The 23814-nt window shown below is 57.1% G+C and overlaps 1 protein-coding gene across 1 annotated transcript; it reads right to left on the reverse strand.

Moving 5' to 3' along the window:
- Positions 1 to 1859: 1859 nt before the first annotated feature.
- Positions 1860 to 15054, reverse strand: SCRT2 (scratch family transcriptional repressor 2). Its single transcript, XM_037044262.1, has 2 exons — positions 14475 to 15054; positions 1860 to 3871 (listed from the first exon to the last, which is right to left on the reverse strand). Exons 1-2 carry the CDS (start codon positions 14605 to 14607, stop codon positions 3081 to 3083), a joined length of 924 nt encoding a protein of 307 aa, XP_036900157.1. The 5' UTR covers positions 14608 to 15054; the 3' UTR covers positions 1860 to 3080.
- Between the last annotated feature and the right edge of the window lie 8760 nt (positions 15055 to 23814).

The following is a 23814-nucleotide window of genomic DNA, read 5'->3' on the forward strand; positions in this document are numbered from 1 at the left end:
CCTGGATTGGAAAAAAAATGGAATTAATGCACCAGCCACTCAGGTGTGGTGCACAGTTGCCACAGAAGACTGCGTGTGGATGGCCAGGGAAAGCAGCAGGTGCTTCGCCCCCTCACAGTCCTGGTGGAAACTTTGTGGGGGTTCCCACGCTGCTGTCATTGCTGCAGACGCCCAGCTCAGGGTGCAGCTGCCTGTGCAGAGTGTGTGAATGGAAAGGCAGGAAGGCACCAGGGTCTAGAGGTGCGCAGGACGAGGCCCCCAAAGTTGAGTACACTGCGGACACTACGGAAACTGGAAAGGCAGCCCGAGAGGAGATGGGGTGCCAACCTCCAGCCCCTGTCCCCCCCGGCCCGGCATCCACCTCTCGAAGTGCGCAGGCTCCACTGCTCAGTGCCTCTGTCTGAGGGGCTGGGGTTTAGTGGCCTGGGGTTGGTGGCTCCTGGTTTTGAGTAAGGCAAGGGCGGATTTGTGTTTTGAGAGATCATCAAGACCGCTAGTACAGAAGGGGGACTGGTCGTGGCTTCCTGAACACTTAAGGACAGGTAGCCCGTGGCCTCTAGCTGCAGTTCATCGTTTTTGGACAACTTTCAGCCAAAGTCAGCTTTTTTTGCACGCATGCCTTTGCTGCTAGTGTGACCAGGAGGTCTCTGGCCAGAGCAGGAAGGCACGTGGTGGGGAAGAGTGCAGGGGCTGTAAGCTGGCTGTTCAGGGACAAATGTGGCTCCCAGTCTGGGGGGCTGAGGGGGGAGGGGGCCGGGGGGCGTGATTAGAATTACGGTCCTTTGAGCACTACATTCTTTCCCGGTAATCACAGGCTCCACATTCCTCAGTGTATTAGGGCGGCCTGCTGTGTTCACTTAGGTTATTAATTCGGCTCTTGAACTCCTTGAGGTGTGGACCCAGTATTTGAGGACTGTTTAGGACTGAGGATGCCTGGGATCCATAGACGTCACGGGACCCCCTGGACGTGTGCGACCCCTGGTGGCAGCTACAGGCTGGTCAGGCTACGCGGAGGGAAATGGAGTAAGAAAAAACCCCTCTTCCTGTCAGCACATTCCCGACCCCACCCCGGTCCCTGCCCCAGTCACAAGGTCTAGAGGCGCTGATGAGTGGCCAAAGTCCCTTTAATATCCCTGAATTGCGTTACAAGTAATACTGCTGGAAATGAGGGAGGCATGGGGGGTCTGGGTCAGGAGACGGGGAGGAGGAGGGAGGGGGAGCGCCAAGCGCTCATACAAAATATGGCCAAAAGGCTAGCATGCATGGAAAATTATTGCTGTCGGAAGTTCCTATTTACAGGGTCAACACCCTCCGTAATTGCTTCTGCGACGCCTTTTCCTCCCCCCATCCCTGCCGCCTTCTTTCCGGGGTGGGCCTGGAACCAGGAAGCCCTAGAGAAGTGGCCCTACTCCAGGGTTCCCTCCAGTGTCCACCCTCCTTTGTGGTTAGGGGCAGAGGGGGAGGGTCGGAGACTCCAGGACTCCTGTCCCCGAGGTGGGCGCCTAGCGATGGGGCAGAGGCGTGTGCTTAAAGCCGAGAGGGCCGGCCCCGTAAGCGCGGAGGTGTGTGCTTCGGTCCTCGCCCGGGCATGCCAAAGCGCGGCTGGGGAGGTAGTGGCGGCCATCGGGGGGCGACTGGCAGCCCCGGCCCCTCTGCCCGGGAGAGTTGCATAGACGTGGCCGGGAGGGAGCGCTCCTCCCGGGGAGCGAAGCGGGAGGGAGGCCCCAGCGGGGTCCGGGGCTCAGTCGGTCCCTGGAACCTGGGGTCCCTCGAGACGAGGAATCAACAGGAAACAAAAGAGGAGGCCCCTCTCCCCGGTCTCTCTGGAGTGGGAGTGGGAGGCTCAGGAGGGCGGGGACCTGCCCCAGGCCTGGACCTCCTGACACCTCCCCCACCCCCCAGCTGAGGGTCAGCGGGCCAGCCTCCCGTTTTTGTGCCTCCTTCCCCAGCGAGTTCAGGCTCTGATGAGGGTGGGGCTGCGCTCACACTCCCCAAGACGGCGTGGGGTGTGGTGGGGTGGACAGCCCCCTATGGCCTTTGCTGTCCCTCTCCCTGTCTGGCTCCCTGACCTCCCAGTCCAGCTGGGGAAGCCAGACTGTCCCTGGGTGAGGACAAGAGACTAAATATAATAATAAATAGATAAATAAATAAATACACAAATAAATAACTGGGGGGGGGAGGCCCAGACAGACGGGGCAAGGGCATTTGTGAGGTGCCCCAGACCTCCCTGCAACAAATAAGGAGGGGTACCTGCAGTCCTAGGGAGGGAAAGTGCTCAGAGAACCGGGATTGGGCAGCTTGAGTCTGGAAACCCAGGGAGAGGCTGTCGGGGTGGAAGAGGGGCTTCTTTAGGGGATGAGGCCCGAACTGCCCCTGAAGTCTGCCCCAGGTCAGGAGAACTCTGAGGGGTGAGAGATGCCGGAGGGAAGAGGGGGTCTGGGGAGAGCGGAAGGTGGCTGGGAAAGACCCCCGGGATGGAAGAGGGTGGGTGGGCGATGGCTGTGTGTGAACGTCTGGCCTAAGGCCCGGGTGTGGCGGGGGTGAGGGCTGACACATACAAAGAGACTCCCCAAAGAGGCCAGAGGGATGGCCGGTCGCTGGAATGTGGCTTAGAGGCTGCAGGCCCTGCGTCTGAGTGTGGGCGGGAAAACAAAGGCAGGCGGCAGGCGTGACAGTCGAGGGTAAGTTTGAGCCTTAGCCTGGGGCCTCCAGAGGAGGAGAGGCCACGGCGCCTCCGCTGAGAAGTGAGAGGGGAGGTCTGAAGGCTGGACGGGGAAAGGCGCAGGGTCTGGGTGGGAGAGAATTCCGGCTCTGAGCCCCAGAAGGGGCGCGGACCTGGTGCCTGAGTTGGGAACCTTGAGGGGGCGGACAGGGGGTCAAGGTCCGAGTGTTGGGAGCCGGAAGGGAAGAACTGGTCGGGACGCTCTGGGGAGGACAGTGCCAGGAAAGTTCCGGGCTGGGAGAGGGGGTGCCACGAGGGTCGTGGACAGGGAAACGCAGCTGGGGGCTGGAGACGGCACAGGTAGGGGGCCCGGGGCGCGTGGAGAGCCAGTTCCGGGCGCGGCGGTGACGGGGGAGGCTCAGCTGGCGGGGCCGGCGGGGGGCGGCGGGGGCGGCTCGGCTCCCTTGACGCAGGCGGCCTCGCAGTGCTTGTGGAGGTAGGACTTGAGCGCGAAGCTCTTGTCGCACTGGCGGCAGCGGTAATGCTTGAAGGCCGAGTGCGTCTGCATGTGAGCGCGCAGGTTGGAGCGGTCGGCGAAGGCCTTGCCGCAGTGCGCGCAGCCAAAGGGCTTCTCGCCCGTGTGCGAGCGCATGTGGCCCTGCAGCAGCCAGGGCCGCGAGAAGGCCTTGCCGCACACGCCGCACTTGTGGCGCAGGTTGTGTGTGAGCACGTGCATGGCCAGCGCGGGCATGGACACGTACGCCTTGCCGCAGGTCGGGCACTTGCGCGCCTGCTGGCTGTCCAGGCTGCGGTGCGTCTGCTTGTGGCGGCTCAGGTTCGAGGACGTGGCATAGGTCTTGCCGCACTCGGCGCACGCGTGTCGGTGCCCACCGCCCGCAGGCGCCCCCGCGCGCCCCGTGCGACCCCCGGCGCTCGCGGCGTCTCCCGCACCCCCGGCGTCCCCGCCGCCCCCACCCCGCCGCCGCCGAGAGCGCCCGTCCGAGATGAAGAAGGCGTCCATGGAATAGCTGTCGGTCACGGCCGCCTCCCCGCGAAAGTAGCGCGCCGACAGGCTGGACTGCGGGCTTTCGGGGTCGCTGTACTCTTCTGGCGCCGCCGGCGGGTACGGAGGCTCGGCGGGCGCCAGCTCCAGGCCTGGCTTCTGGTCCACATCGTAGCTGCTGGGAGGAAGGCAGTGCGGGGCGTAACCTGGAGGGGCGAGAAGGGAGAGGAAGGAAGGTGAGCTGTGGAAGAGGGCTTCTCTCTTGGGGCAGATCGCTCCCCAGGCCCTCCAGCTCCTGGAAGATGATGGCTGCTGGTAAGGCTGTGGTCGCTGTCGGGCATCTTTGTTACCAGCTCTAGGTGTCAGGATGCGTGGGTTCACATCCTTTCTGCGTGGACTGCAGTCAAAGTAATCCCCACCCCACCCTCCTGGAGCAGGGCCCCCGCCCTGTTCTACCGGATTTGTTTTCCCTAGCTTGCTAAGTGCTTACAGTCATACCGTGAAGGTCTTATTTTATTGCACCCACTTTACAGATGGAGAGACTGAGGCACATAGAGTCTCAGCTCACGGCTAGTAAAGGATGGAGCCAGGACTCAGACATGGGCAGCCTGACGCCAAAACTCATGCCTTCCCTGTTCTGTCATCGTTCTGCCTGTTTCCTCATCTACAAAATAGAGCTTATAATCGGGCACTCCTTCCCAGGGTTTTGGAAATACTCGGTGAAGTGATGAGTAGTGCCGCGTATTAAGCTTTTATTGTGCTCCAGGTTCTCCCTCAACGCTCTCCCCATGTTAGCTCATTTAATGGTTACAGGCCCTACCAAGTAGGTTTTATTATAATCCCCGTTTCCCATGTAAGGAAATTGAGAAAGAGAGAAGGGAGCACACAGTAATTGCTATATAAATATTAGCTATCATAATTGTGCATTTTACTTGCTTGAAATAGTGATTTCACTGAAGACTATTTAATTGTCTGCCACCCTCAACAGACCCAGCTTCCCTGGGTGGAGCTGTGTGCCCAGCCTGTGCCTGGCTCAGAAGAAACATACGGTGGGTAGATGTTGCCTGAATGGATCGCAAACCTGGTAGGCAACACCTTCCCCCCAGCCACCCAGGGTGGCTGGGGGGGTTCGGGTCAAGAGAGTGTCGTATAATAGGTGTTCCAGGAAGGGGACTTCCTTGCATTGTACTCACTCTGGAACCTGCCTTGCTCCCTGCTCCACTAGACGCCCTCTGATGTCTGCCTGTGAGAATTCCCCTCCGCCTCCTCTTCCCTCCTTTCTGGGGTTGGACCAGAGATCCTGTCCATGTTGGGTTTGAGTGACTGGGGAGTGTGCAGGTTGGGGCTCTCCCAGGGGGTTCCACAGCGGTTTCCCAAGGGCGTGGGCCACCCCAATTTGTCTCTGCCTCTCAGGGCCTAGCATGGTCTTAGCATTCTCCCTGAAGACCCTGGGACCCGGGCTCCAGGGCCCCCAGGAGAGTTTCTGGCATACGAACACAAGCTGATCAACCTAATACTGAAGTAACCAAGTGTTTCCATTGTCCCCGGACTCCAGACAGCAGTAGAGTTTGGGCCCCCTTTGCCTGTCCTCTGGCATTTAGTGTGGTCACAGGGAGAATCTGTGCAGACTGTCTGCCAACCCTGAAGCCAGGATACACCCTTATTTTTACCTCTACCCTTTCCGCTGCTTGCACAGGACCCTCCGCACACGGATGTGATTGGGGATGGTCTGGGTGGAGGCCTCAGTAGGGAGGGGCTCTGGGGTCAGATGCCGACAGGGCCCTGGCGGTACCAGTTTTTTAATTGGGGGAGGCTTGCACAGCCTCTCAGCAACTGTCCCCCGCCACCCCCCTGCCCCACCTGCCTTCAGTCCGGAGAGTCTCCCACCTCCCACTCCAGGAGTCAGGCCTACACCCCCTACACCCCAACGTTCAGGGCATATTGTGTCAGACTGAGTTAAATATCTGTTGTTTAATATCCGAGTTAATTACCCAGACCCCCTCCTTCTCCTTCAGTATTTCTTCCCATTGTAATTGCTGATGGTAATACTCATAGCTTATATGTATTAAGCACTTACGATGTGCCAGGCTCTGGGCTGAGTGCTTCACTTCCATCACCTGCCTCATTGAACCATCACAAAAATTCTTATGTTACAGAGAAGGAAACTGAGGTACAGAGTGGTGGCGATACTTACTCAGGGGATGGAGCAAGGAGTAGGACTCACTGCATTGCTCCCCAGTTTCCTAACACGGGGAGGGCCCCCAGGAAGGGACGGAGGCTGGGTTGTTCACTACCTATAACCAGGGGCCAGGCTAGTGGGCATTCAGTGTTTGTGAAATGGGTGATAAAGATTTTCCAGGCCAGCCCAGCTGGGTCTGCTACAGGCTATCCTGCCTGCCTGGTTTGGGAATGACTTGATTCCCTACACAGATTCTAGCTGGGTGTCCTTGAGCAAGTCATGCATCTTTCTGTGCCTCAGGTCCTTTCACTGGTTATGGGAATAGAATGCAGTCTTTGTAGGCGTGGCTGAGTATGCAACCAGGGCCTCGCACGCTCTGTCGTGAAGGAAGGATGGCATGCGGGTTAGGCACACACTTCAGAGCCGGGCTGCCTGGGTTGAGTTCCAGCTTTACTATTCCCAGCCGTGTGATGTTGGACCAACTCCCCGATCTCCCTTTGCTCCTTTTTTCCTAGCTGTAAAGCGAGGGATAATAAAGGTATTCAGTTCACACAGTCGTAGTAAGGAGCCCACGAATGAACAGTAAGTGAAAAGTAAATAATAACCAATACTGTTACCACACTTATGTGTTAGACGCTCGTTTAGGGGCCTCACACACAGGGATGCATTTTACCCGCGTGACTCTAAGGTTGCCACCATGTTATAGATGAAGGAACTGAGGCACAAGGGAGTTCAGGAACATGCCCAGGGCCGCACAGCTAGTAACTTCGACTCAGGATTCCAACCCAGTGCCTGGCACATTGTAAACCCACAATAGGTGTTGGCTGTTATTGTTAAGTAATAATAACGAGCCCCCCAGAGGGGTTTTTTGTGCTGCAGTTTTCTTGGCGTCTGCCTGGACACATGTTCCTGCTCCTTTCTGTTTCCTCACCCAGGACATGTAATTTCTACTTCATGTTCTTATTCAGGAAAGGGCTGGTTGGTAATATAGTTCAATGAACCAGGGAGTCCTCACCCAAACCAGGCTCTCTACCCACAGCGCCCTCTGGTGGTGGCTGGCAGCACCTGTCTCTGGGAGTTTATATAGAAATAAGAGTACCTTCCAGAAAGGTTGCTCATCTAAGAACAGATGTGGAATTGCCTTTGGGACAGGAACTTGTGGGGCCACACCTGATGCCCAGCAGCTGTGGAGTTTGGCATGGGCTGTGGATGGAGTGGGGCTGTTAGAAGGAGGTGGTCTAACTTGCTTTGTGAGCTTGGCCAGGTCGTTTCGCCTCTCTGGACTTGGTCTCTGTGGGTGAAGGGTGACTGAGATGCCCTGAAGACCCCTTCTGCCTGGTGCTGAATAGCTTCTTCAGTGATGCCTATGGTCTTGTCCCTCACCCCCCACCCCATCAGCTCCACCCCATTCTGCTCAGATCCACTGACTTCTCCTTAGCTCTGTGACCTCTGGCAAGTTCTTTAACCTTTTTATGTCACCCCTGTATAAGGAAACTTGTAATAGGAGTGAATGGATTAATGCATGTAAAGTCCTCAGTACAATGCCTGGCCTACAATAGCCTCTCAAGCTGTTATTATCATTATTATTATCCCTTAATTTCCCGGTGACATCCTTCCAATCAGCCAGAGAGCAGGACACACATGAGTGTCTTGAGCACGCCCAAGGTCGCTGGGCGGCCTTGCCCAAAGCACCTTACCTGTCGGGGCCTCAACTCTGGGGAATTCTTTAGGACACTATAAGCCATGCTTTAACTCTGTACATGGAACCCAGATGGATTTTGGGTGCCTCCCTCTGCACCACAGGCGACTATAGAAGGCTGTGCTGCTGTCCCTTAGGTGATGGAGTGGAACAGGGCTCTTTTGTTTGGGTCCCCATAGAGGCTGGGAAGCCCAGAGACCCAGAGAGAGGATACCTGGCCTCCATCCTGGCCCTTGTACTCATACCCTAGATCTTTGACCTCCACTAGGTCACGAAGCTTCTCTGGGCTCAAACGCCCCCATTTTAGGGTAGGAACCAGAGCCATCCCTGCTGGGTGGGGTGGTGGGGAAATGTGGTGTACATGTCACTTGAGAATGACTTCTGGTTTTCCCTAAGGGTCTTGATAGTTCAGATTGGAGGTCCAGAGTCTATTTTTCAAAAGTCCTGCACCCAGAGGAGTGGTGAGAGGGGGATTTCATCAGAGTTAAGGTGCTGGATCCTCTCAGACGCTGTCTCCTCCTGCTCTCTGACCCGTGGGGGTGAGTGTGGGCGAGTCTTGCAGCACTATGGCCAGGATCGATAGTGCTCCAGCTCCCTGTGCGCCCTTCCCAGCACCGGGGCCGAGCGCCGCACTAATAAGCCCAGAGGCCCAGAGAGGAGAGAGGACTTGCCCAAGGTTACCAGAGGAGGTGTTGGGCTTGAAACCCTCCAAAGCCTGTGTTGTTGTTGTTGTTGTTTTTTTTTTTCAAAACACCTGAGCAGACATGGAGACCGCCTGGGGGAGGAAAGATTTTTCTAATCAGCGGGGTGGTGGATTTCTTCAAATAATATCCACCAGCTGGCCTGCATCTATGGGGATGATGGGGTATTCGGGGTAGGGAGAAGCTGTTGTTCCAGAAGATGCTGTAGCCCTTGTGAATTTTTGTAAATAATTAATAAAAGCGATGATTGACACTTATGAGCACTTACTGTATACAAGGTCCCCCATTCAGAGCTTTAATTAGCTTGTGTCTTAGGGATCACGATGGGCACTTTTTCTGGGGTTCTGGTTCTGCAGACACTGAGGCCCAGAGAGGGGCCCTGGCCCCCCTCCATCACAAAGCAGATTGACGTCAGAGCTCCTGCCTCCCAGCCCAGAGCTTTTTTTCAGTCCCTCCTGGATTCCCAGGGTCCTGAACTTCCACCAGGGAGTTCCTGGCCTTAATCCCACTTGCCCGACTCAAGATGGGCAGAAACAGAGAGGGCTGGGTGGTGGGCCAGCTTCCCAGGCGGCCCAGTTTCCTGAGCAGGGCCTAGCCCCACTTGGTGGGGGGGGCTGGAGGGGCTGCTGCCTGGGTATATTTAGAGCTGCTTCTTGCTGTGCCAGGGCCTCGGGCCTCGGGAATCAGCTCCAGCCAGCTGAGCAGAAAGCCAGGTCTGTCAGCAGCAAAGCGGGTTAAAAATAGTTTCTCCTGTCTGCTCACAGAGCTGGGCAAAGGGGCTGGGACCTCCCCCTCCCCTTATTATAGCATCTTTGTGAGTGGTTCCCTGGGCACTGGACCAGAAATGACACCCACCTCCTCCAAGGGCCTGGCAGCTGGTATGCTTGCCCACTGGGGAGGGGTCCCTGAGTCCAGATGAGCAGAGGCAGAGTGACATTTGGTCCAACCTGACCAGGGCTGTAGGGTGAGGTGCTCGTGACCCTTGACCCAGACACAGGGAGTGTCCAAAGGATTTCAGGGCCCACTCCCACCTTCTGAAATCCCCCACATTCTGGTTTTTCCTGGCTGTGACCCAGTTCCTATGGCCCACAGGGAGGTCCACAGCTCTGCAGGAATCAATAGGAAAGATTTTTCCGAGGGGTCTGGAGGTCTCCTCCTGCCCCTTCAGGGGGTCTTTCATAGGCCATTTCTGGGCCTCCTACTGGAGATCAGGTGCTGTGCACGGTGGGCGCCGACTCTCCAGGCTCTCTTCCTGCCCTACCTGCTCTCTGCCCCAGACAGGTGCAGTCAGAGCTCATTTCAGCCTCTCTTCCTTCCCAGAAGAAGGAAGTCACTTCCTTCCCAGAGTCACTCCAGGGGAGACCACAGCTGGGACTCGGAGGCCAGGAGCTCAGGGGCCTCATCTCTCAGTGTCTAACCACGCCCACCAGAGGCCTGCAGGCTGTGGGCACCCCTACAGTGTGGGTAAGTACCCGCCTGGGAGGTGTGACAGGGTCCACCACTGGTGCCCTTGTGACCTCGGGCAAGGCATGGGCCCTCCCTGGCCCTCAGTGTGCCCCTGTAGGTCAGAGGTAATGCCCCCATGTGCGCATTGCCTCTGGCACGGTGTGTGAGCGTGCACGTGTGTGCTCGCATGGGGGGGTCTTTGGGATACATCAATCGCTGGGCCGTGACATAGGGACTGGATGTCCTCTCTTGCCCTCTCTCAGGAACCACAGGCCAAGGCTGTCCAAAGAGTGGAGGCTCTGCTTGGACCCCTTGTGTACCCCTTATGATCCCAGGCTTTAGGGGGGACCATGGTCCCCAAATTTCATATTCCACACGGGCCTTGTTGTTCCATGCTCCCGCTGACTAATTCTTAGGAAAATCAGGTCTTTGGATCCCTAGAAAGTCAGTGCTGAAAGAGATCAAGTTCAACTGCTTGATTTAATGAGAGGGAAACTGAGGCTGGCGTAGGAAAGATTAGTCCAAAGCCACAAAGAAAGTCTAGCCAGACTTGAGAATGGATCTGGACATGACCTTGGACTAAACAGTGAACCTGGACCCTGAACATTGACCTGGACCTGATTCCGGATGTTGAAACTTGAACTTTGACATGGATTTGTTCTGAGTCTTGGACTGGACCTATAATTTCAGACATTGACCCTGACCTAGACCGTAGACCTAGTCCTAGACCTGGGGTGGGGTATGGATGTTGGATGTGGATGTGGGACCTGGATCTCAGCTCTGGACCTCGGTGTTGGACCAGACGGTGGACTGGACATTGGACCTGGATCTCCAACATGTCTCTAATCTGGACCTTGGACCCAGATCAAGACCAAGATGCCAGGGAAAGTCATGGTTAAGGAAGACTCAGATAGGCCTGCTGTGTGTCATTGGGCACTTCCCCAACCTTCTCTGTGCCCCCCCCACCACAGAATTGGGGCAGCCCTTTTGTATCCCTGCTCCCCAGGTGGACTTTCTGAGGTGTGGGGCGGATGGGTTGAGGCCTTCCAGTCGGGCTCCCAGGCCTGGCCCAGAGCGACTCCCTGGCGCCGTCAGAGGGGTGAGGGGAAGTGGGCACTGGTGTGATGTGTCGACCAGATAAGCCCTAGGGCAGACGTAGGAGTGCTTCCTCGGCCTGCCAGGGGGGAGACTTGATGTGGCGGTGGAGGGCAGACAACTGCGTTATTGGATTGGCATTGATCCCTCATCTGCCTGGGTCGAATGCACTCTGAAGGAGCAGGAGGGCAGGACCAGCAAGGGGTGCAGAGGCAGGGGGACCTGGGGCCCAGCTGGGGTTCACAGATAAGGTACGAAGGAGGTAGCCACTGAACTGGGGCCCAGAGAGACCACCGCTGTGCAGAGGGTGGGCAGCAGTCTTCTCTGGGACGGTGAGGGTCCACGGTATTCCCCCCACCCCCGGAAGGGAGCCCAGGCCTGTGAAGGGGGGCACTTGGTGGAATTGGAGGGCTAGTCGCTGAAAGGGTTAGGAGGATGTGAGCTGGCATCTCACCCACAGACTGAATCTGTGCTCAGAGTCACCCAGGAGAGAGGAGGGGACGGGAGGCTCCAAGGAGGCAGAAAACAGTGGAGGAGGGAGGGGGCAGGGGGAGGAGAAAGAGGCATCGTATTGGAGAGGATCGTGAAATTAGATCTCATCTTCCTTCTTTGGGGAGCTCTGCAGAGCTTTCCCTGTTTCTGGGGCTGCCCCTCCCCTATTTATGGGCTCTGTGGTTTGGGGGGAGCCCGGAGACCAGACACACCTGCTGCACCCTCTGCCCAGCCCATGGAAGCTGAAAAGGAGCAGTGCAGGGAAGCGAAGAAGAAGAAGAAGAGCGTTACTCTGTGTGTGTGTGTGTGTGTAGGAGTCCTCCAGGAATTCTCCAGCACTCCCAGGCATTCCCTGAGCTGGGGGCACACCTCTTTTGTGTGGGGTCTCGCATCTTCATCAGTTAGGAGCCTTTGATTCCCTTGACCTGCACCTGTACAGGCTGCCCCCTGCCCCCCCACCCCCCGCCCCACACACTCCCCTCCCACCATCCTTCTGACCCCGCAGCCCTTGCTGCAGGAACCGCTGGTAAGAGGATCTTTCTAATAACTGGAACTATCTCCAGCCCCAGGCCCTCCCCCTCTCCCTCCATCCTCCTCCCTCCCTCCTCTCCTCCCTCACTCTCCTCACCTCCCCCCTCCTCTCTTTCTCCTTGTTTACCCAGCACACTTACACATGCTGGGAGAGAAAAAAAACGTCAGCTCAGCAATTTTTCACACTTCCCTCAAACGCTCAGCAAGGTTATTTCCGGCAGAGCAGACAACGGACTACTGGGAGCTGGCAGGCTCTCCGAGGACCCCAGCACCCCTGCCAACCCTGGAGTGAGGGAGCCCCAAACTGCCCAGTCCAGCCACACCCCAGGGATGAGAGAGGCCCCTGAAAACAGGATAAGGCAGACCCTGTGTGTCCTGGTCATTCCCAGCTTGAAGGGTCACTGCTTGGTCTCTGGCACCGACTGTCTACTGCAGACACCACGAAGGCAGCCCGGCCAGGGCGCCTGTCTTCACCGCGGGGCAGCCTGCAAAGACTGAGGCCAAGAAAAATGCTGGGTCTCAGTCACCCTCTGCCACCCTCAGCCAGGCATTGGTTGGTAAATAGAGCCCTACAAAAACCCTGATAATGGCCCCCATGCATTCTTTTAGACCCTCGTGCAGGCATCTCCAGGGCCTCCCACATCACACTTGACCTTCAGAGAAACGGAGATTGTCAGAGTTGGAAGGATACTCAGTTCATGCTATGCAAACTCTTTTACGGCTGGGGAGACAGAGGACCAGAGAATGGAAGGCACTTGCCCAAGGTCACACAGCAAGCCGGAGATCTAGAGCCTAGGCCTCCCAGAGTTCCAGGCCAGGGGTCAGACTACTGGGACAGCTTTGGGATTCCCATTGTGGTCAGGGAGCTGGTCTGGAGCCCTTTGGGGAAAGGGCCAAAGATAAGGGTGGTTCTAGGGTGTCAAGTCTGGTAGAACCTCCACAGGAACAGCTCTGCTGATGGCTTTGCCTAATCCTGCCCCCACCATTCACTCAGGGGCTCCTTCTGAAGCCTTTTTGGACTGAATTCAAGGAGAGGCGCTCCTGCCTTCCTCCCGAGGAGCAGCCCGCAGTTTCGGCTGTGCGTGGGGAAAGTCTCTGGGCTTCTCTGGGTTTCCTCAGCTGGCCTGGGGCAAAACTGTGGGTGCCTCGAGGTGGGTGGGAGCCCCAGGCTTCTCTGTCAGTCCCCCAAGGGATCCCCATTGCAGCGTGGCACGCATTTCCGTTTCTGCCCAGCCCCCAGCATGCACTCCCCAGCCCTGGCACAGCCCCAGGTCCACCCTCTGTCCTGCCAGCACTCAGCCCAGCCCAGCCATGTCCCTGAGCTGCTGTCCTGGACCCCAAGAAGACTTGGGATCAAGGAAAGAGGACAACATGTGGGCAACAAGAAAGGGGGTTGGTTTTCTCTGCCAGGTGGGGGAGCCAGGGGCTGAGGGGCCACAGCTGGATTCCTGATCACTCCCTAATTTCCTTGACCTTGATGAGGTCACAGAGCCCTTTGCCCAGCGCCCTCTTGCTACCTGGCTTGGCAGAGTGATGGAATGTGGGTGAAGTGCTTGGAAATCCCCAAAGCAGGAGCGCCCACTCTCCAGGGCTCCTGCCTTTGCCAGGCCAGTTTCTCCTTCATCCTCAGCCCTTTCTCCTCTCCTCTCTTCTCTTCTCTCTCTCTCTCTCTCACTCACACACACACACACACACACACACGCACGCACCCCCCAAAGCTGATGCCACATGTGATGTCACATCTCTTATTGCCAAAGGAATGCCTCCTCTCCGGACACCTGCCCTGGTGGGGGCCAACCGAGAACGGTTTTGTGATGCCTTTGATGGGTCCACAGAAGCAGTCATCTGGTTCTTCCCACACCCTCCAGAGATCACCCTGTTCTGGGTCTGAATGACCTCTCTTGTCCCCCAAACCCTTGTCCCTGCAGGAACTTGCTCTGAGAAGAGATGGAGTGTGTCGGGGGTGGGGGACTTAGAAGGAGCAGCAGGGCTTGTTCTGGAGGCCGGCGAGAAGCTGGAGTGGGGAGGGATTGCAGCCCAGGGGACCAGGAGTCACTTTTGGGGAACCCCTCCTAGAAATTTCCTGCTCTTCATGGTCCCCAGGACAGGCCCAGCCTTTGGCAGGCATGTGGCTGAGGGTAACAAAAGAGTTGCCGAGAGAGGGGCCCTGAGAACACTTGTCTGGCATCGCCAGGGGGAGCAGGTTGAAGGGAAGGAGGGCGTCCCAGCTACCCCCTGGGAGCAGCCCCATCTCCCCAGAGATGGGTAGTGTAGGTCCGTTCACCTTCCCCACCAGGGGAGCACACTTAGGTAGCCAGGGGGAGGGGACCCTCGGACCGCCTTGTGCATTAGCCTCCCCAGCATTAGCCCTTCACCGGCTCCCCTCTATCTTCTTTCTCTCACCACACCTCACTCTAGCCCCGTTCTGGGGCCACAACTTTCAGAGTCCGATCTGGCGCGTGGCTTCGGAATGGGCCGACCCTGCGACTTTCCCTTTGTAGGGACCTAGTCCCTGCCCCGCCCGCCGGGCCCTCCGGAAGCCCGGGGGGCGCACGCCGCCAGGGAAGTCTCCTCTCGGGGCTCTCCGCCGGCGCACCCCTCCTCGTAGCCCGAGTTGGTGAGGGCCCGAACCCCCTCCCCTCCACCCCCGCGCCGGTCCCACTCACCGTTGTCCCCCGGCGGCCCTCGGGCGCCAGGCAGCACGTAGGCGGTCTCCAAAGGGTGATAAGTGGGGGCTGGCACCCCGCTGCACTGGAAGCCATCCCCTTTGATCTTCTTTACCAGGAAGGAGCGCGGCATGTTGCGACTGGCGGGGGGCTCGGCGGCGGCACTTGCGTGGGGCCCCGGTGGGGGGAGGCGGCCAGCGGGGCGCGATTGGCTGTCTGCGCGGGGTTTCAGCACTGGACAGCTCCCAGCGGGCGGGCGGGCGGACGGACAGCAGCGCCGAGCCGGCCCCAGTGGCAGCCGCCCGGCTCGGGCTTGGCGGCGGCGGCGGCGGCGCGCAGACAGGCGATCGCTGGAGCTGTGCTCAGCACTCCGGCTGCCGGCTTTATATGGGACGCGAGCTGGAGGAGATCAGGTGGTCCCCTAGCAATGGAACTGTTCAGCGCTCTAATCCATCAAATGTCCCCCAGGACAATCGCTCCGCACACGTTCCCCTGAACCGGCGGCGGTGGGGGCAGGCCAGGCGCAGGGAGCAGCGGGCAGGCAGGAGGGGAGAAAGTGAGGGTGAGGAAGGCGCGGAGACAGACACAGAGAGAGAGGAGTGTGTATGGGGTGGGGGGAGAGAGAGAGGATAGAGGGGAGATCCACGGAGAAAGACAGAAAGAGACATGCAGAGAAAGAGAGACGCACACTGAAGAGGTAGAAATAGAAACAGAGAGACCAAGATAAGGACAAAAAGACAAGAGAAACAGGAGAAGGACAGAGATGGAGAGAAGTAGCAACACACACTCACACACCCACGGGAGGCAGAGAGAGATCCAGGCACACAGAAAGAAAGCCCTCCAGCGACGCAAAGAAAGGAAAAGTGCGAGCGAGGGGGAGAAGCCCAGGGGAGGGGAGAGAGAGCCGTCCAGGCTGGTGGGGTTCAGGCACATGGGGACACAGAGAAGGGGTGCAGAGAAAAAAAGTGTGAGTCGCCAGTGGTGACCTTCCTGCCTCCAGTCCTCTCCCTCGCCCTCAATTCTGAAGTGGCCAATGTGGACACTCGGCTTTGAGTAGAGGAAGTCGTCCCCTGACTCCAGCTCAGCTTCCCACTGGGAAGCCTCCTATTGGGTTTGGGGTTCAACTTTCTTTTCCCAGACTGGTGGGGGGGAGCCACTCCTCCATGCCGACGCCTGCCCCGCTCAGCCGGTCCTGTTCCGGTGCCTAGCTCAGGCGAGCGCTGCCAGAGGAAGTGAAAATCGCCCAGTAATTAATTTCCCTGCTGCTGGGGGGGGGGGGGGTTTGACACATCCGAGGCTGTGTCTTTCCCTGAAGCGGGGAGCAGACAATAGAGACACGTGGACTGGGAAGGGAGAGGGCCGGAGGGAGGGGGAGCGGGGCTCCTGCTGGAACTCTTCGCAGGTCAGCCTCTTTGTCCTCCTGGAGAATCCGAGCAGACCGCCCCCCCCCCAACCCAGCCCCATCGGGCCAAAACCTGAGGGAGCTCCCACATCTTGGCAGGACTGAGGAGCAGGAGAACTCAGCCCCTGGCCCAGAAGCTGCTGGGCAGAGTGCCACGGTGGGGGGCTGGCCTCAGCAGGATGGGATGGCCAGTACACAGGAGTCCCAGAATCAGACTCTAGGAATGCCAAGATCTCATTGGTCAACAGTGTTCTGTTTACGGGATGCAAGGCTGAGGAAGCAAGGATGTGCTTTTGGGGACTGGGTCATCCAATAGCAGTTGGGGGACTCAGACACAGAGAGGGCCTGGAGGTGCCCATGGTCCCACAATGAGTCAGCAGAAATTCCCAGAGACCCCTGTGGACTGTGGGCATCACTGAGTTAGGGGCTCACACAGTCTTTGAAGGATGGTCGAGAAAGCTCAGGATAAAATGGGGGTCCCTGACCTTGCCGAGACCCTGTGTGATCCAGGGGACCCTGCCTGTTTTCCCAGCCATCTTGCCTCCTATGTTGTCGGCCAGGCCTTTTTTAACCTTGGTCAGTGAGGGTGGAGGTGATCACGCCCCCTGACTCAGAGCGCACTTCTGTTCCCTGCTCCAGCCACGTGGTCTTCCTTCTGGTCCCTTGGGTTTTCTCCTCTCTCCTTTGCCTCTTGGCCTCTGTTCTGTTCAGATTGCCCTTCCCCCCACTTCCCCCCAGCACACCCTGACATGTCCTCAGGATGTAGCCGAGGTATCACTTCCTCCGGGAGGGGCGTTGACTACCACCCTGTGGATGAGGCCAGCCTGCCCCTCAGCCCCTGAGCTTCGAGGGGACAGGGGCGCTGCCCCGTGTTGGTTCAGCACATCCTTGCAGTGTGTAGTAGGGCATCTCGGTTCCCCTGCATGCTAGCCCTGGGACCTTGGACAAATTGCTCAACTGCCCCGTGCCTCAGTTTCCCCATTTCTAAAACATTACTAATGTCGCTCCCTCAGGGGTTGCTGGGAGTACTACAGAATTGCTCTGTATAAAATTCTTGGCACAGTGCCTGGCATACAGTAGGTGCTCAATTCATGTGGGTTCTATATGTGCAGTTGTGCCTGGAGCACCTGGGATTCATCTCTCACATGTTTGTGGGGGAATGTGGAATGAGTGGGCACTTGGACCGTCCTTGTCCCTGCTCTCTTGGAGAGTGACATTCAGTGGTCACTGAACAAGGGAACACTGAAGCCAACAGTCTCCTTTCAAATAGCTGTTTGGTGCTGTTACAAATATGAAACCGGTGGGGGATGGAAGGTGGCAGCACCTTTGTACAGGGTGACCAGGGTGTCCTGGAGGAGGTGACGTCTGAGCAGAGACTTGAGTGTTGAGATGGAGCCAGCCATGGGGGGAGGCGAGGAAAGAGTGTTCCAGGCAGAGGCTCCGCGAATCCAAAGGCTCTAAGACAGGAATGGACTTGGGCCATAGAGCAAGTTGTTGATAGTTATTCGTGGTGCACTCACATTTTAGAGTTTGGGATCTGGGGTCTCTGTCCTCAGGGGGTGCCTCAGTTGGGTGAGTCAGAGAAGTGGGGGCCTGTGAGCTTGCCTCCGCCTGCCTGATGGTTCTCCCGGGCCAGCCCTCATCCAAAGAGATGGTAAGGCAGAGCCCAGAGAGCTTTACAAGGTATGGAGGGTCTGTGGTGACTTGGGGACAAAGCTGGAGCAGGACTTTCCCTCACCAGGTCTTCTCACCGGGCAGGATGGAGAAGGAACCCACCCCTGCACTGATAGGCAGAGGCCCCAGAAGTGATGGATCCAGGTCTGCCCTGCAGTGCCGGGTTGAGGGTGAGATCCTAGGTCTCTGCCCTCCCGTTGGAAGGTGGCGTGGGCAGCTTTAGCAGATAAGAAGAAATCTTCAGCGTAGAAGGTGAGGTTCAAAAATACCTACGGAGTGGGAGGAGGCCGTCAGCCTGGACGGAATGCACAGTGGCCGGCGCAGTTTCATCACTAGGACATGGAGAAGGGCATTGTGTTCCCAAGCCTTCTCTAACACCGGCTTCCTGGTTCCAGAACGTTTACTGTTAGGCCTTTATTTCTCCAAGTCACAACAAATAAAGTCCCCAAGCTGGAGGAGATGGGGGAGGGGGTTGTGAAGAAGACCTCCGCGGGATGGAATAGCCTGCAGCCATGAAAAATTATATGTGGGGGAAAGCTCCTGGAATCACGTGAAGTGGGGACTGCAGGTTCCAGAAATCGCTCACAGCACGTTAACAATCATGAACCAAAATAAAAAATAAACATGCGCGGAAAAGCGGAAGGAGGGTGGTAGGACTGCAGGGCTTCCGCCCCGCCCTTCTTTTTGTGTTTTCCAAAAAGACCATAACATGTTTTGGTTCATCAAGAATTTGTCTTGAGCACCCGCCAACTACTCCCTTACTTCTTAAGAGAAGAAAGGATAAAGTTTTGTAAAACATGTCAGGGTGCTGGTTCTTCTGACTTTGGGGCCGACAGCGCTGTTGGCGGCACATTTCCCCGACAGCAACGGTGATGATTGTTACGTCAACAGCAGCGTTACCGAGCAGCTCCGCGTGCCTGGCACTGTGCTGAACATTCGGCCTGCACAGAGGCGGCTTCGCCAGGGGTTTCGGACAGAGGGGTTTGGAAACGGCCGTGTTCACTTCCAGGCCCTGCTCTGCCATTTCCCAGCTGTGGTTCTCGGCGCCCCCATTTTCTCATCTGGAAAACGGGGGTGTTTAGGGGGCCTGTCTCACAACATCGCAGTGGCGATTAAACGCACCTGGAAAGCTTGCCTTGGCAATTGTTGACTGTTTTCATTTACATATCTTCTCTTATCTGAGCCCCGCAGTGGCCTCACGGGAGAAGGCCCATTATTGGCCCATCCAATAGATGGAGGTAAAATGGCGGTTTCCAGGCTTTGTAGTCGCTGTTCTGGGGGAATTGGGGAGGGTCCTACTGCCGGTCTTCCCAGGACGGGGCCTGGCATAATGGGCCTAGCTGGTCCGGGCTGTTGGCTCGGCCCCCCTCACGCTACCTTGTTTGCTCCCGTAGCTTCCAGATTTTAACCCACTCTGCCCATCCAGAAGAGTAGCTACTAGTGTGTGAATTTCAGTGTCCCGTGACCCCGGGCGGCGGCAGAGCCTCTCCCTCTGCATGTCTGCAAAGAGGGCCCGAGGTGCCGCGTTTGCAGGCTTCACCCGTGGTGTTCCGGAGAACTGCCCTGGCAGTCGGGAGCCTGATTCCAGCCTGGGCTCTCCTCCCTGTGCGTCTCCTTCTGGCTCCAGCTTTCTCATCTGTCCAATGGGTACTGGACGAGACAGTCCCTGAGCTGCTGTCCACGGCCGGTAATTGACTTCTGTATGAATTCCAAGGAGGAGAGTGGCTGCAAGTGCATCCTCTCCACGCTGATGGGGCTCTTTCTCTGGCGAGCGTCACTTTCTCTGCCCTGTTTCTCCAGTGTTGTCTTTCTCCCTCCTCGGAGCCGAAGGGAGGCGGGTAAGAGGCAGGGGAAACAAGCGCTTCACAGCTCTGCACACCAGGACTCACAGAGATGCCCTGCCCGAGGGAGGCGGTGGGCCTCCTGGATCTCATAAATGCTGTGTTCTCCTTTGGGTCACTTTGGTCCTCTGGGAAGCAGATGTGCCATCGGAGGTGGAAGTGCAAAAGATCTATTGCAGATAACACCTGTGAAGGGAGAGGATGGCCTTCGGCCCAGGGTGCACAGGTCACCAGGTCAGACACGGGTCGGACGCCTGTGGCAGGAGAGGTGGGAGAAAGGAAGATCGGGTAAGAGGGGCCCTTCCTCTAAGGAAGTCCGGCCAACCCGACAGGGGGCTCCAGTGCAAAGAGGAGCCCCCAGCTAAACGGGATGGCCCTGGTTCCCTGCTGTGCCCAGTCACTGGCCATCGCTGGCCTGGGACTCAGACACTGGCAGACTGGGAGGGTGCTGCCGCCAGAGGCTCTCAGTGGCTGCCGTCCGTAGGAGAGCCAAGCGGCCGGCACCTCCTCATGGCTGCCGCATGTTTTTCGTTACTTTACTCATTTAATGCACACTTACAACTCTGGGCTCTGGGCCAGGTACTGATCTGCACACTTTACACGTATTGCCTTCATTAATCCTCACGCTCACTTTTAGGCAAATAGTCTTGTTAGCCCCATTTGGCGGAGGAGGAAACTGTGCCCACAGAGGTTGACTTGTCCGAGGTTTCACAACGGATAGGTGATGAGCCACAGCCCCGGCCCAGTTTGCTCCAGGGGCCGTGCTCCGAGCTCCCCACCCCGCTGCCTCCTCTCCAGCTGCAGAGGTTCTGGCAGAGATTCCTGTGGACTTTCCCATTTTCGTTCCTCATGGGCTCAGAGCCTGACCAGACTTCTGGGAGGGGCTGACTGGGACAGTCGGGGCCATGGCAGGGTCCCAGATGCTCCTAAGGCTTCTACCCTGCTACTCAGAGCACACTTTCCTCCCCACTTTGCCTGGTTAGCCCCTCCTTCTGTTGCTCTCTTGCTTGACTCCAGGATCTAGCCCAGAACAGAGATGACACGTGGTAGCAAGAACCAGGTTTCAAAGCCCCGCGTTATCATAATGTTAGCTGACATTTATTGAGCACTTATTATATGCCAGGGGCCAGATCCAACCCTTCATGTGGAGAGGGCCTAAAACTATCCCCATTTTACAGATGCAGAAATCAAGGCTCTGAAAGACGAGGTGACTTGTCCAAGGAGACACAGCTTGGTGTCAGGATTCAAACCAGGCCATATCGCTTTGAAGCCTTGATTTTAAACCAGAGTTCCACCCTGACAGTTGTAGCTCAGTGGATTGAGCGCGAGCCTGCAAACCACACGATCGCAGTTCAATTCCCAGTCAGGGCACATGCCTGGGTTGCAGGCCAGTTCCTGGTGGGGGACTCACAAGAGGCAACCATACATTGATGTTTCTCTCCTTCTCTCCTTCCCTTCCCCTCTAAAAATAAATAAATAAAATCTTAAAAACAAAACCAGAGTCCCTCTAAGAGACTGGGCAGGTGGGAAAGAGCCCCACAAAGGGGGTCTCCCTCTCCCTCTTCTTTCCCCTGCCAGGGCTGAGTGCTCCTCACTCACTGCCCATCACCTACACAGTACTGGACAAATGGTGAGTGCTCAATAATACATCTCTCAAATAAATGAATAAACTAATAAATGAAAAACCTTGTGGCCCGCGTTCACCTTGGTCCCTTTTGGCCTGTGCTCGGGTTGATTTGTCAACCCTCAAGATCTCCCTTTGCCTTCGCAGATAGTTGAGTCCCTCTCCTGATGGCCACAGATCTTGGCATTCCCCCGTTAGCTTCTTTCCTTCAAAGTTGGAGATATTCCTGAAAATGCTAGCCTCTGTCCCTGACAAGGTCACACCTGAAGCAGCTCCCTGAAACCTCAGAAAGAACAGGTTGAAGGAATCTGATCCCCAGGCTCCCGGCAGGCTTAGGAGATTTGGCAACTGGGTGCCAGTTTGGATTGGGGGTAGAGGGCTAAGAGACCCTTACACAATAACCCCACGTTCCAGCAAGTGAGCTGGTTCGGAGTTTGGGCCTGGGCCACCTGGGGCCAAGTTTTAATCCCCGCTCTGCCCCTTCCAGCTGTGCCGCTTGGAGCAAGTCACTTTCCTCTCTGTCTCTGTTTCACCTTCGTAAACTGAGGCCAACGATAGCGCCTGCTGAAGAAGGCGGTAAGAGGCCTAGAGTGTAGTTTGCCCTCGGTAAATAGAAGCTCTACTTGAACAGCCTTTGGATACCAGCCTCATTCCTTCCCCACTTCCACTTGACAGTGGGGGAAACCGAGGCACAGAACAGGGAAGTGCCCTGTTTGGGACTTTCAAGCTCCTGCTTGCCAGATCAAGGCTGGCTCCCTCACCCCACAGCGGCCTCTCCTGTTTCCCTCTCCTCTGCACCAGCTGAGCCCAGAACCACCTCTAGCAGATGCTGAGGCGTCTGTCAGAGCTGCAGAGTTGGCATTTCCAGGCTCCCGGAACTCCCAGAACCGAGGAATCAACCCCTCTCAGCACCCCGGCTCTGCCTCCTGCCCCCTCCCTCTGCTCAGACGCCAGCTGGGACCCATCAGCTTCTAGAGAAGGCCAGGAGGTGGCCCAGGTGTATGGAGGCAGGGTGCTGTCAGTATTGACCTGTGCCTGACCCCAGGCTCGGTGGGTGAACAGACTGCTAAGGAGTCAGAACATCCACATGCCTCCCAGTGCACAGCCTCCCAGGCGTCCCTCCATCTCTCCTAGCTGCAGAGGGGCATGGGAGCAGAGAGGTTAAAAGCATGGGAGGCCCGAGTTCAAATCCCTCCTCTGCTCCTTACTAGATGCTATCTATCCTGGGCAACCCACCTATCCTTTTTGCACCTCGGTTTACGTGGCTGTCCAGCGGAGATGCTGATACTGATGGCACCTACTGCACAGAGCAGGCAGGGAATGAGTGAGGTGTCTAGGGTTGCACATAGCTGGTGCTCCGTAATACCAGCCACTGTCACCCTTGAGCCCTCCCTCTTCCTGGATGCGCCAGTTGACCTCGTGGCCTCAGGAAGCATCTCCTTGCTGACTCCTGTGGCTCTGATGGTCGGGGCCCTGCAGTGAAACCCTGCTGGCCACTGGTGCTCATAGGGGTGTGTTAAAAGGTCTGCTTGGCTGAGATGCCAGATGGACTTACAGAATCCTCACCAGCATCTTGGTGGTAGACAGCATGATTACACCCATTTTATAAAGGACATCAGGCACAAAGCCGCCAAGAGATTACCCAAGGGCACCCAGCCAGTAAGTCCGAAGATTTACTGAGCACCTAGTGTGTGCCAGGCACTGTGCTGGCACAGTGGGGACAAGGGGACAAGCACAGTGTCCCACAAGACAATGACCTGCTCTCGTGCAGCTCACATCCCACTGTGCCAACAGGTAACAAATAGGTAGATATGCCAGCTTCCTGCTTACAAAGCACTAGGAAGATAAGCGGCAAGGGACAGAGACAGGATGAGTAGGGGGTGCGTTAGACGGGGTGATCAAGGAAGACCTCTCTGAGGAGGCGGCATTTGTGCAGAGTCCAGATGCATCAGGTGCTTGGTTGGGACATGGGGGTTGTTCTAGCATTGCTGCGGCGGGCTCCGTCTGAGGTCCTGGAGATCCCAGGACCAGTAGTACCCCGGGCTTAGTGGGTCAGCCTCAGAGTGGGCAATGACTCCCCCGACCCTAGCTGGCCCACCTGTGTGGGGCAGTTCAAAGAACAGGGCAAACGTGGTAGAATCTCTGAGCCTCACGCTTCTCACTGTGTAACGGGCACTAATAAGCAAAACACGCTGCGGAGATCTGAGATGGTTAACAGAGACCATCCATGGAAAGTGCTGAGCGCAGAGCCAGGCCCACTGGGAGCACCTGATTGTGGTGGCTGTGGTGGCTGGGGACCTGGCTTACAGCTGCCCAGCACCTTCAAACACCTTTGCCTTATGAAGCCCCTCCTCCCACTGGTGGGGTTCTTACTGGCCTTCCCTGCTTCCTCTGCAGCCAGGGATGGTCATGCAGCCCAGGCTAGCGCTGCGCCGTTTTGGCTTGAGTGTGGTAGCCTGTGTCCACTGAGTGTGCAAAGGCAGCAGAGACAAAGGTCCAAGTATCCGCATAGAGTCTCGGGGTCGGCAGATGGGCTCTGGCCTTGGGGCCTCACAGGGTAGCAGTAAAGTCTCCCCCAGGCCTGGACTTTGACCCAGTTAGGGACTTTTATTTTTATTTTTTCTGGACATGAAGCCTCCAGTCCTGGTTTCTGGCTCTCTTAGAGATTCCTCAACACTCAGCACAGCGTGCTGCTGTGCATCCTGGGTGAGTCAGCCACTGCGCTGTCTTCTGGACACCCCCCTGGAATATTCTTCCCCGGGCAGAGTAGAACCTACAGGCTCCACCCTTCTGCCCAGG

The sequence above is a fragment of the Sturnira hondurensis genome, unplaced genomic scaffold, assembly GCF_014824575.4.
Source record: "Sturnira hondurensis isolate 20B ecotype Veracruz unplaced genomic scaffold, ASM1482457v3 Scaffold0004136, whole genome shotgun sequence".
Lineage (NCBI taxonomy): Eukaryota > Metazoa > Chordata > Mammalia > Chiroptera > Phyllostomidae > Sturnira > Sturnira hondurensis.